The sequence below is a fragment of the Acomys russatus genome, chromosome 19 (genome assembly GCF_903995435.1).
Source record: "Acomys russatus chromosome 19, mAcoRus1.1, whole genome shotgun sequence".
NCBI classification, from domain to species: domain Eukaryota; kingdom Metazoa; phylum Chordata; class Mammalia; order Rodentia; family Muridae; genus Acomys; species Acomys russatus.
This window is the reverse complement of record NC_067155.1, coordinates 54,706,147-54,719,544: the sequence shown is the minus strand read 5'-3', so window position 1 is coordinate 54,719,544 and position 13,398 is coordinate 54,706,147. Positions and strand designations below refer to the sequence as shown.

Here is a 13,398-nt window from a genome sequence, read left to right as displayed (position 1 = left end):
ACAATAAATAATTAGGCTGATTCAAAAGCCCACTGAAGTGACCACACCTGTAATTCCATAATTTGGGTTGGAGTTTGCAAAGTCAGGAGTTTAAGTCTGGGCTACAAAGTGATCCCACCCCACAAAAAGGTTGAATCCAAGCGTTGTGGTCATGCCTTCAATGCCAGGTAGACAGAGCAGCTGGATTTTGGCAGGAGCTTCCGTCATTCAATACACTTGATGCTTTCATAGATGCTGTGGAGTGTCAAAATGCACTTACTGTGTGCTACAAAACTTTGGTTTTGAATATTTCCCCTAGATTCTGGTATATGACCTAGTCAGTGTCAGAACTCAGTATCAGTTTGTTTTCCTGTCCAGTGTCTGCCACAGCCAGCACACATGCAGAAGGACCACTGTCTCCCTGTGCAGCTGCTCCGCCTACACCAGCAGCCATTTCAAGCACTACTTCCCAAATTCTTTCTCCTTCTCTCCCCCTTCCTTCTCCCTTCCTCTTCCTTTTCTTCCCTCTCTTTGTTTTCTCTCCCTCTCTTTTCCTCTCCTCTCTCCTTTCTAAGTACAGTTCTACCATTAACTCTCAGCCCATGTCTGTCTGTTGTTTTACTTGAACTGAGCTCTCAAGTCTAGAGCTGTAGTTCCGTTGGTGAATTCTTTCCTGGCATAGTAGCTGGCATGCCTACTCAGAAAGCCCTGGGCTCCATTCCTAGCACTTGCTAAGCCAGACATAGTGCATCCCTGTACTAGGGAATTGCAGACCGGAGAACCTGAAATTCAAGGTCATCCTTGAATACATAGAAAGTTTGAAGCTAGCCTACTCTACATGAAACCCATTTCAAAAGCAAGCAGGATGCTCAGCAGTTAAGAATACTTCCTGCTCCTGCAGAGACCCAGGTTTGGTTCCCAGCATCCATGTTGAAGAGCTCACAACCAGCTGTAACTCCTTATCTGGGGAATCCAATGGTCTCTTCTGGCCTTGGCAGGCACTGCGTCACGTGGTGCATAGAATACACTCAACCACACACTGCACCTGCCCATCTTCCTCAGTACTAAAGAAAGTCAGATGGACCTGCCTGCTTGCACATTTTCCTTTCTCTTCATGACCTGGCCAAAGAATAAATGGATGCTTATTACATCTTGAGCTTGCTTTCTTGGTGGGAGTTCAGTCACCTACAACTGTATCCCACTTTCTGTCATATTGATCCATTAAACAAAATATATTGATGACCAGTATTGAATATTAGTTCCTCTTGCATGTGATAGGGAAGGGTTACCCCAGTTGGGCATGCTGGCACACACCTATAATACTAACACATAGGAGGTGGAGGCAGAGGATCAGGAGTTAAAAGTCATCTTCAAACTGGACTACCTGTCGGGGAGGAAGTGTCCTGTGTATGTCTGGAGAGTGGCTCAGCAGTTAGTGCACTGGCTACTCTTGGGGAAGACCCAAGTTAAGTTCCCAGAACCAACTATTCACAGCCACTTGTAACTTCAGCTGACACACTCTTCTGGCCTTGGTGGGCACACACATACAAATAAAAATAAACCTTTATAAAACATTGCCTGAAGCCAGGTGTGGTAGTGCACACCTTTAATCCCCACACTCAGGGAGGCAGAGGCAGGTGGATCTCTGTGAGTTCAGTGCCAGCCTGGTCAACAAAGCAAGTACAGGACAACCAAGGCTACACAGAGGAACCCTGTCTCAAAAAAAAAACAAAAACTAAAAATGAAAAATTGGCTAGGAGCAGAATATGGTTGCAAATGCATTTAATCCCAGCGTTCAGGAAACAGAGTCAGGCTTTTTTTTTTTTTTTTTTTTTTTTTTTTTTTTTTTTGCTTTTTTGAGACAGGGTCTCTCTGTAGCCTTAACTGTTGTCCTGGACTTGCTTTATAGACCAAGCTGGCCTTGAACTCACAGCAATCCACCTGCCTCTGCCTCCCAAGTGCTGGGATTAAAGGCGTGCACCACCACACCTGGCCCTCAGATCTTTTATTTTTGAGGCTGGCCTGGTCTATAGAGCAAGTTCCAGGTCAGCCAGGACTACATAGTGAGACTTGTCTCAAAAAAGCAACAAAAATAATTGGCTGGGTGTGGTAGCTCACATCTTGAGTCTCAGCACTTGGGATCAGAGGCAAGCTGTTCTCTATGAGTTTGATATCAACCTGGTATCCATAGTGAGTTCAGGCTGGCCAGGACTGTGGAGTGAGATCCTGTCTCATTCAAGTAAATAACCTTTAGAAAAGAAAGACAAAGAGAAAGCATAGAGAGGGGTGGGTTTATAGTGCAGGTTCCTGCCTGTGTATAATCTTGGCCTTACCTTCAATGTCCCGGACAGGTGTCCTGTTTGCCGATACTGTCAAACACCAGAGCCAGTGGAAGAAAACAAGTGTTTTGAATGTGGTGTCCAGGAAGTAAGTAATGCTGGTGAGGAGGGATCAAGAGCAGCTTTATTCGCCTGGGATTTTCTTCTGCGTGGTGCAGCTTAGATTTCTTGTGAAACTAATTCTTTTTCGGGGGGGGGTCTATCGTCAGGTGTGGAATGCACAGATTCTTCATGCTTTTATTTTATTTTATTCTCTTAAAAGACTGAGGTGCCTACCAATCACTTGTGAGTCTGTACTTAGGACTCTGCAGAAGCCAGGGAGGGGAAGTGGTAGACCAGTAAGGACCCTGGAAAGTTGGGCTTTAGAGCCTTCTTATTCAGAAGCAGCTCCTAAGTCTTCGTTCCAAGCCACCATGTGGGCCAGTCATGTACCTCCCTTCCCCCATCACCAATTCAGCTCTCCTCTCTTGGCAGAACCTCTGGATTTGTTTAATATGCGGCCACATAGGATGTGGACGGTATGTAAGTCGACATGCTTACAAGCACTTTGAGGAGACCCAACACACATATGCCATGCAGCTCACCAACCATCGGGTCTGGGACTATGCTGGAGGTGAGTGAGTGCACAGCTGTTTTCTGGTTAGGATCCCACTGAAACTCCTCACAGTTTACAGTGGCATCCTCTTAAACGGCTACGACAATCTCAGATTGCATGGTTGCCCTCAAAGGTGCCAGGTTAAGGATGACCCAAATGGAGAGTTAGAGAGACGGTTTACATGTCTGTTCTTATCCCACCCCCTCCCCCAAATTCAAGTGATTTAACCCTTTTTTAAAGAAAAATTCTACATCATTTAGATTTATAAAAACAAGAAAACGTTTCAGAGTTAAAAGCATGGAGAACTGGCCAGGTTTTGGTGACATACACCTTTTAATCCCAACAATCAGGAGGCAGAGGCAGGCAGATCTCTGAGTTCAAGGCTAGCCTGGTCTACGGAGTGAGTTCCTGAACAGCCAGGGCTACACAGAGAAACCCTGTCTTGGGGGTGAGGGGCATAGAGAACTTCTCATTCTTAAGAAGCCACCTCTGGCTGCCTCCTCCTTTCTTTAGATAACTATGTCCATCGACTAGTTGCAAGCAAGACAGATGGAAAGATTGTTCAATACGAGTGTGAGGGCGACACCTGCCAGGAAGAGAAGATCGATGCCTTACAGTTAGAGGTAAGATGGCTGCTAGCTGTCACTTAACAATTACTCTTGCTATCTTCTTTCATTTTGTTTGGGCATTTTTTCTTTGTTTGTTTGTTGGTTTTTTTCTGAGACAGTTTCTCTGTGTAGCCTTGGCTGTCATGGAACTTGCTTTGTAGACCAGGCTACAAAGCCTGGCAGCTTTGACCTTAATATTGTCATCTGCCGAGTGAAAAACTTTTTTTTTAAGTCTTGTCGCTGCTGTGAAGAATTTCTAAAATGTTTTTTCTTTTGCAAGTTTAAGCCATTCTGTGGTGTCCTTGTTTGTTGGTGATGTTTTCATCTTACTGTTTTCAGTGTGTTGTTCCTGATTGTCTTGAGTTTGTGGTCACTAGTTACGGCAGTTCAGGTCATCTTCCACAGCAGCATAAAGCAGGAAGGCAGTGTTTTCCCATCACTGTCTCTACAGAAGCTGGATGTGGAATAGGCGGGGTCAGAGTGGACCTTGCAGCCTCTTTTCTTCCCTATAGCCTTTTATGCGTAGCTGTGTGTTTAACGTACATGGTTTCTGAGTTGGGCTCATTCATGTAAAGGCAATTCTGAGTTTATATGTTTGAAGAAACAACACACTTGGCACACTCAGATTTTTCTTCTGAGTGGTGAAGTCTGTCCACCACAGACTGTTATCTGTGCAGAGCAGTCATGTAGTGTTGTTTGTTTGGCTGGTAATGTCGCATTGTTTATGTGGGCTTGGTTTGGTTTGATTTGAAGACAACGTCTTTTTTTTTTTTTTTTTTTTTATGTGCATTGGTGTGAGGGTGTCAGATCTTAGAGTTACAGACAGTTGTGAGCTGCCATATGGGTACTGGGAATTGAACCCGGGTCCTTTGGAAGAGCAGGTACTCTTAATCACTGAGCCATCCCTTTAACCCCCCCTCCCCTTTTTTTTTTTTTTTTTTTTTTGAGACGGTTTCTCTTGTAGTGCTGGCTGTCCTGGACTCGATTTGTAGACCAGGCTGGCCTCAAACTCAGAGATCCACCTGCCTCTGCCTCCCAGGTGCTGAGATTAAAGATGCTTTCTCTGTTTCTTGAAATAAGACCTGTCTATGTAGCCCTGTCTGGCCTGGAACTAGATAGATAGACCAGGCTCTCTGCAGTGTTAGGATTAAAGGCATGCACCATCATAGCTCAGCAGCTCTTTTCGTTTGTTTGTTTGTTTGTTTGTTTGTTTGTTTTCTAATTTCATTTTGGTTTTGTTGTATGTGAGCACCACTATGCCCATGGGGACCTGGAATCTGGAAGTGGTTCTGTTGGCTGTCATGAGGTCAGTGTTACTGGATTTCAGAATTGGTGGTGGCTCTCATCTGGGTGCTTGTTCTGTTTCTAGTATTCTTACTTGCTAACAAGCCAGCTGGAATCGCAGCGCATATACTGGGAAAACAAGATTGTTCGCATAGAGAAGGACACAGCAGAGGAGGTAAGTGACTTAGTGACTGAAGTGCCAAAGCAGGGCTGCTGACAGACGGGAGAGGGCAAAGTGCAGGGGGAGGGACTGTGAGGATTTTCCCTTGATTGCGTGATGATGGGGAAAGAGCTGTTTTGTCTCTAAAACTTAAAGGGTTTTGATAGTTGAATGGTAAGGGTATTTGTCTTTCACCTGTCAGATCTAGCTCTTTGTACAATCCCAGTCAGAAGGTAAAACAGGCAGGCAGTACTCCAGTGGCTGCCTAGCCTCCTGCTTCCTCTCAGTGTCCTCAGTCAAGGGTTCTCCTGGCAACACTCAGAATTTATGCAAGTATGGAAGGTTTTGCAGCGTGGGTCAGCCTCTGGCATGTCAGCTTGGGAACCTTAGGAGCTGGGTGTGTGCCTGCAGCTTTGTGAACTGACAGGAATAAATGAGGCAGAAATGGTGGAGCTTCTGTGGTCACCCTGAGAATTACTGGTTCAGGGCTGCAGTTATCACAGTTTAACTAAGTGATCCCTTAAATGTGTCATGCATGGTGCCTGTGCCTGTAGCTCTGTGTACTCAGGAGCCAGAGGCAGGAGGATTGTTTAGTCCCAGAAGTTTCAGGTCACATAGCCTGTTTGTTTTTAAATTTTTATTATTTGAAGATTTTGTTTACATGTATGAGTGTTTGACTGATTGTCCAAGTGTTCACTACCTGTGGAAGCCAGAAGAGGGCATGAGCTCCCCAGGAACTGGAGTTTTAGGTGGTTGTGAGCTACAATGGGTGCTGGGAACTAAGCCAAGGTCCCCTCCCTGCAAGGGGAGACACTGCTCTTAAGCAATGAACCATCTTTCCTGCCCTCAAAATAACTTTTTTGTTGGTTTGGTTTGGATTTTTTTAATCTCAAAACACAGAAAATGATGTGACTTTTCAGAAACCTGTGCAGAAGGCCTGAGCTCTGTGTGCTTGATTTCCTTAGTTTGTAGGATGTTCAGGGAACCCTGAGAGTTCTAGAGAAGACAGTTTGAACGCATGTGGGTGCAGCTCCAGCAGCCGCTTCCCTTAGCAGTAAACGAAGTCTTAATTTTTTTTTTTTTTTTTTTTGGTTTTTCGAGACAGGGTTTCTCTGTGTAGCCTTGGCCATCCTGGACTCACTTTGTAGACCAGGCTGGCCTCGAACTCACAGTGATCCGCCTGCCTCTGCCTCCCGAGTGCTGGGATTAAAGGCGTGCGCCACCACACCCGGCTTCGAAGTCTTAATTTTGTAAATGATCCCACTAGTGATTTAATTCCCACCTCCCTAGCCACAGTAGCAATGGGCTTTGAAATGATTTTTTTTTTACCATTTTTTGTATTTTATTTTATTTCTTTTTAAATTTTTTAACATATACATTTATTTCTGAATGAAATTCAGTATCTATCATATCTTATCTCTATTAACTTAAATCCTTTTGTTTTGTTTGTTTGTTTCTGTTTTTCGAGATAGGGTTTCTCTGTGTAGTCTTGGCTATCCTGGATTTAACTCCTTTATCTTGATCTAAAAAGATCTTATCCCCTAACTAACTAAACTTGATTGTAAACTAAACTATCTGGTCTTCAGCCTCCTCATAGACTTGAGAAGGAATAAAACTTAAATACCTGAGTGAACCGGTAGTGCGGGTTGGCAGCTTCCAAAATGAGAAAAATGACTGAGACAGTTTACTGTCTGAACAGTCACGCAACACTGTCTATAACGTTGGAGCCTCATCTTCAGTCTTCTAGCCCAGCGTCTCTGCCAGACTTATTCTCTGGGCAGGAACCATTGAGGACTTGCTTACCCTGTCTTGGCAGAGTTCAGCTGTCCACTCTGCCTGCATCTAATTTGCCCATTTTTAGGCAGAATTCTGTCTGTGACAGAAACGAGGACATTTTGCGCAGTGGCTGGTTTGCCACATTTGAAACCAACTCCATAAGGAGGTTCTTTGATGCTCATCATCTTCTTTGAGGTCAGCTGAGTGTTGTCAGACATTAACTTGTTTTGTTGTCAAAGACTCTTTAGATTAATAAAAGCATCTTTAAATGCCATCTTCTGTTTGTCTCTGAGGCTTTTAAAGACCACAACTGTCTTACCTTATATATCTATAGAATCATATCTATCTATTAGACTTAGTATATACTCTTTTATATATATATTCTTGTGCTAAGTCAGACTAGTATTTGACATGACCATGATTTGCATCAGTAATACAAAATTCTATACCAGTGACTTAGAGATAACCTTCTTTGTGAGTAACATTAAGGGCTTGAGTTAAGGAGTAGGTTCAGTCATCTATCTTTTGTTCTATTTTCCCTCTATATTTCTATATCCCCCTTTCTTTCTTTTCAGCTTCTATCTCCTTACCTACAGATGAAAGATAAAGGAAAAGAGAGACATCTCTGAGTTCAGCCTAGTTTTCCCTATCTATAAGACCAATAATAGCTTATAACCACCACCCAATGAAAATAAGCATTTGTAGTGAAATGATCATTAGTTAAAAGTCATCGATGAGGGGCTGGAGAGATGGCTCAGCGGTTAAGAGCACCATCTGTTCTTCCAGAGGTCCTGAGTTAAATTCCCAGCAACCACATGGTGGCTCACAACCATCTATATCTTCTAAAGCCTTCTTTTGGTGGATAGGTGTCCATGCAGATAGAGCACTCATATACATAAAATAAATAAATAAAATCTTTTTAAAAAAAAGTCATCAATGAAATTCTTCTCAGAACTTTCCAGTCAGTGGAAGTGCCAGTACAAAGACCCTAGAGAACACTTGACTTTACATCCTGAATTGCCCAGGGAAGAAAGCCCGTGCAGGTGCTCAGGAGCAGAACAGGGGTGCTATCACTCACATTATAGATGCCCAGAGTGGTGTGCCACTGCAGACTCACTAATGGTTTTCTGTGGCTCTACCAGCTTGACCACCCAAATTGTTTCACACAGACCTTTGTGAGCTCAGCTCAGGACCCTCTCTGCCTCGTAAGATTCCTCAGGATTAGTCACATTCCCTAAGACATGCCAGCAAAAGCAAACCAGGGCCAGGGAAGGGAGCTCCCAACGTTAAGTTCATGGCTGATGTAAGCCTTTTGTCCTGCAGTGTCCTTTTGTGACTGGTATGCTGTCCATTTGTGCTCCAAGAAGTAAAGCATGCAGAGAGACATGGGCAGGTCTCAGTTGTGGGCCTCATAGCACATTCATGGGGATAGTGAGACTGAAGGCAGTGATAGGCCAAGCACTTGTACACTTAAGGAAATGTGGCTTAGTACAGCCTTCATGGAATTAGGGGCAGGCACCCAGAGCCATGAGAGGGCCCTAGGTTTTCTTTCTTTTTAAAAAAATATAATTTCTGCCTGGCAGTGGTAGCATAAGACATTAATCTGAACACTTGGGAAGCAGAGGCAAGCAGATTTCTATGAGTTTGAGGCCAGATACATAGATAGATAGAAACCCTGTCTTGAAAGACATAGAGGGGGTGGGGCGGGGAGAGGGAGAGATAGGATGGACAGACAGACAGAAAGAGAGAGAGAAGGAAAGATAGATAAAACAAGGCAAGAAATAAAGGCTAGAGTGTGACCATAGTGTTAGATGTGCCCCAACCAGAGGACATAAAGCTTTGGCCTTCAGCTTCATGGTGGTTTAGAGCTTGACTTTGGCCAAGCTTGGTCGTGGACAGGCTCCCTCATCCTGAGCTAGAGACCTTGGGTCATTGCCTTGTCTTTCTCTGAGTCTGTTTCCTCAGATGCTCATTGACTGAGAGGAGTGAATATAAAGGCTCCTGGACTCTTGGATGCTAGTGCGTAGCAACCAGGCCTCTCACCTCCCCTGCTCCTCTCATTTGCTCCCAGCTTGTAAGATTTGGGATTGAGGCAGTTCCCAGTTCTGCAGCTCTTTTGTTTGGTTGGTTGGTTGGTTGGTTGGTTGGTTGGTTTTCAACACATGGTTTCTCTGTGTAGCCCTGGCTGTCCTAGAACTCGCTCTGTAGACCAGGCTGGCCTCGAACTCACAGAGATCTACCTGCCTCTGCCTCTGTAGTGCTGGGATTAAAGGCGTGCACCACCACCACCCGTCGGCTGAGTTTTTTTGTTTTTTGTCTTGTTTTAGTTCTATAGCTCTTTACATGGGTGTGCTCCCAATGTCCCTAGCTCTTCTACTCCGGCGGGCTCTTGGTAGGACTGCTGTTGCCTGACAGCATATCGTTCAAAACTTAGGTTCTTCCTAAATCTCTGAAATATGAATTTTTTCTATAGATACATGACTTAGAGATTGACCCAAGACAAGCATGCGATTCTTTCATCTTCATGACACATCAGGAAATCGGGGGAGACCAGTCTGGGTTTCTTTTGTTTTTACATTTTTTAGTTTACTGAGACAGGATCTCCCTATATAGCCCAGGATGGCCTGAGACTCACTGTATACCCCTGAGCCCTCTTGGCAATTCTCCTCTTGTAGCTCCTGAGTGCTGGGATTGGAGGTAGGAGGTACTGCCCTTGCTCTTCATTAGCTCTTCATGCCCATTGGCAGTTTCGCTGGGTACCCGGTAGCTTCTGGGCCTTTTTTATCCTAGAAGGAAGTCTTTCTCTCAGGGTCTCACAATTTTTGTTGCTGTCACAATTCCTTTCAAGTGGTTCAGGTGGACTTGTCTAGTTTGTCCTGGTATAGAGACATTGGGGCGGGGGCAGTCCCAAAACCTATGGTTCTGCCTGACCTCCATTTGCACTTGCAGATTAACAACATGAAGACCAAGTTTAAAGAGACTATTGAGAAGTGTGACAGCCTGGAGCTCAGGCTCAGTGACCTCCTGAAGGAGAAGCAGTCTGTGGAAAGGAAGTAGGTATCGTCACTTCTTAGCAGCCATTCCACAGAAGCACCTCGCTTCCTTGGGAACATCCCATTTTCAGCATGTACTTTCCTTATGGTTGCAAAGTTACAGTGACTTCTCATTTGTGCAGTTGGGGTGAGCAAGATGGCTTAGCTGCCAAGCCCTCAGCCTGTGTGTGATCCCAGGACTCAGATGGTAAAAAGAAAGAACTGACTCCCTCCCACACATGGTCCTCAGACCTCGACACCTGTACCTTGCCACACGTGTACAGACACAGGAGACAAATGTAAAAAACAAAAAAGGTGCAATTAATTGGTGTTCCACTTGAGATGGGTGCCAGGTGGAACACTGAACTCTCCTGCGAGCCGTATGCAGATGGCTTTCATTTCTGCTTGCAGTTTCTGAGCCATCTTGGCTGAGAGCTGGCAGTGAGGAAAGACATTTTGTTTAAGCCGATGTCACAGCTCCCCCTTGGCAGGACCTAACAGCTAATGGTGCTGAGTGTGGAGCCCATGAGCAGAATGACAAGAGCACTTGCTCTGCTACAGTACGGACAGTGGGTGTCACTGGTGGCCATTGCCAGCCTATGATTCAGTGGCAGAGCATTTTCCAGCATGCACAAGGGCCTGAGTTTTTCCCAAACTCTGAAGAGGGTAAAGTTCCCTCCCTGGCTTCAGTTATATATAGTATAGATGTAACAAGATTGTTAATAGATAAAGCTGCCGGGCATGGTGGCGCACGCCTTTAATCCCAGCACTTGGAAGGCAGAGGCAAATAGATTGCTGTGAGTTTGACGCCAGTCTGGTCTACAAAGTGAGTCCTTAGTGTTTGGTCCTTAGTGTTGTTTCTCTTGAAAATAGATTTACAGGAAAGTCTCAAAGAGTTCTAAAAGTCTCCTGTGATCCCTGCATCCATTTTCTTCCACTATCAATTGAGTTTCTAGTGTATGTTGTTGATTACTTTGTTTTGAGACAGAGTATTATTATGTAGACCAGGCTGGCCTCCAACTCACAGAGAGCCACCTACTTCTGCTGATATATAAAGGCTTGTGCCACCATGCCTGGCCTAATTTTTTTTTTTTTTTCCGAGACACGGTTTCTTTGTGTAGCCTTGGCTGTCTGGATTCACTTTGTAGACCAGGCTGGCCTGGAACTCACAGAGATCTGCTGCCTCTGCCTCCCAAGTGCTGCATGTGCCACCACACCTGGCCTAATGTTTATTTTTAGTCGTGGACAATTGTGTAATATAAAATGTGTCTGTGTGTGTGTGTGTGTATTCAAAGGTGAGCCTGTGGAGGCCAGAGGTGAGAACTAGTTGTTTTATTTTTGAAACACTGGCTGGCCTGAACTCACTATGTAGACCAAGCTGGCCTTGAACTTACAGAGATCCACCTGCCTCTGTCTCCCTAGTGCTGGGATTAAAGATGTATATACCACAAAACCAAGCTTTGGTTTGGTCTTTTGGGATACAGTCTCATGTTGTAGCCTATACTGGCCCTGAATTCAAACATTGCTCATGCCTTAGCTTTCTGAATTCTAAGATTACGGGCTGGAGCCACCATAACTGGCTTCTTTGGCATTCTGATACATAAAAAGACGGTACCTAAGCCAGGCAATGGTGACGCATGCCTTTGATCCAAGCACTTGGGAGGCAGAGGCAAGCGGATCGCTGTGAGTTCGAGGCCAGCCTGGTCTACAAAGTGAGTCCAGGACAGTCAAGGCTACACAGAGAAACCCTGTCTTAAAAAACTAAACCAAAACAAAACGGTACCTCCTGTGGTGTCTTGATTTATAATTCTCTACTTAGGAGTGAGCACTGAGGACAGAGTACCCCGACTCTTGACCCCTTTCCCTCCTTGAGCACTATCTCTTTGAGTGCCACTCTTCCCTGGTGGCTTCCTCGTCATGGCCGTGTCTCTGTTAGAGCTGCTGCTTCTGAGGTCCTGGAGCAGAAAGGGACATAGAGCAGGTAAAGCCAGCTCTGTCTCCCTGTTTTGCTCAAGGTGTACTCAGCTGAACACCAGAGTGGCCAAGCTCAGCACGGAGCTGCAGGAGGAACAGGAGCTGAACAAGTGTCTGCGCGCCAACCAGCTGCTGCTGCAGAACAAGTTGAAGGAGGAGGAGAAGCTGCTGAAGGAGACCTGCGACCAGAAGGACCTACAGATCACCGAGATCCAGGAGCAGCTGCGTGACGTCATGTTCTACTTGGAGACACAGCAGCAGATCAGCCACCTGCCTGCGCAGACAAGGCAGGAGATCCAGGAGGGGCAGATTAACATCGCCATGGCCTCAGCCCCCAACCCACCCTCCTCAGGTGCTGGTGGGAAGCTGCAGTCCAGGAAGGGCCGCAGCAAGAGGGGCAAGTGAACTTCTGAGACTTCTCCCTGGGACTTCCGGGGCACCGCAGGGTGTGCCGGGACCTTTGCTGAGCGGGAGGGTGGGCCCTAATAAGTACGCCTGAGGATGAACTGTGGTCATGTGGCTCCTTCATTTGTTGCGTGTGATGTGAGGAGACTGAAAGAGAGGTGGTGTTGGCAGCATTCCCCAAGAGTAAGTCTCAGACCTCAGACAACTCATGGCCGTTCTGCCTTTCAGCTGGGTAGACCCCAGGCTTGTGCGTTTTCCGTTGTCTTTATTCAGTTGGAGCACTTGCCGTTGAGTTCTGGGGTAGGTCAGTGACACAATGTGACCTCTGAGGCAGCCGCACCTATCTTCTAAGCACAGTGCCTCCCAACTGCTGCAGCTGCCCTCAGGACAGGAGCCTGCTGCCTACTGCAGAGCCTTCATCTCTCCTGCCATCCCTTTCTTGCCCCATGGAGCTGAAGAGCTGGTGGCAGGTCACAGTGAAGAGACTAGGTTGTACACCAGGCACAGGTGTGTCCTCAGCAGCCATCTTGCCTGGCTTGCGGGCAGGGAAAACTAGCAACTGGGGCAACCGGAGTAGACCCAGCATAGGGAAGCTGGTAACAGCTCTGTTTTTGATGACTTCATATGAAATGTGCCTGTCAAATGAGAAAAGCCTTACTGGCTCCTCCTCAGCTCAGGTAACTGAGAGTGTCCTCCATCTAGCAGGAGTCAAGGGGCAAGCCTGTTGAGAGGCCTCTGACAAGCTCATGTGTGTTGCTGGGGTCACTGTATACTAACTGTTTACAGGCTGGCACATGTTTAGGTCCCAGCTGGAGGGAGCTTGGGCAGATTTCAGTTAAGCTTTTATAGAAAATCCAGCAGAGCCCCTTTCAAACAGCCATACAATACTTACTGTGACCAACAGGGGGCTGCGAGCCTCTCTCTAGAGCCAGGAACATCAAGTAACTTGTAATGTAATCAAACAGAATTGAAGGGACACCATGTTGGGATTTAGCTTCTAGAAGAGTATAGGTAGTTAGGACAGCCATGTGTATTACAGTTTAATTTTCTGCTTTTATCATCAGCCAAAGGTTTGAAATGTCACGCTTTAGGGACTCTTTTTCTTTTCTGACTGGACCTTGTCCTTTTACCCGAATGCCTGACGTGTTGTCACCACATTGCCTGTGTTGCTGATCATCCAGTTCTGTGGAATGTGTGTGGCATTTTTCAGAATGCCACCTGTAACTGCAGAATGAGTGTGCTCGGA

At 45.8% G+C, this 13,398-nt stretch overlaps 1 protein-coding gene across 1 annotated transcript in view; it reads left to right on the top strand.

Moving 5' to 3' along the window:
• Nucleotides 1-12,370, top strand: part of Brap (BRCA1 associated protein) — a 30,806-nt gene extending 18,436 nt beyond the window's left edge. Inside the window, exons 7-12 of the mRNA XM_051161568.1 lie at nt 2,331-2,406; nt 2,793-2,931; nt 3,427-3,536; nt 4,891-4,980; nt 9,691-9,794; nt 11,789-12,370. Of these exons, the coding sequence (XP_051017525.1) occupies nt 2,331-2,406; nt 2,793-2,931; nt 3,427-3,536; nt 4,891-4,980; nt 9,691-9,794; nt 11,789-12,152 (883 nt within the window). The 3' untranslated portion in view covers nt 12,153-12,370. The remainder of the gene's footprint in view (nt 1-2,330; nt 2,407-2,792; nt 2,932-3,426; nt 3,537-4,890; nt 4,981-9,690; nt 9,795-11,788) is intronic.
• The last annotated feature ends 1,028 nt before the right edge of the window (nt 12,371-13,398 follow it).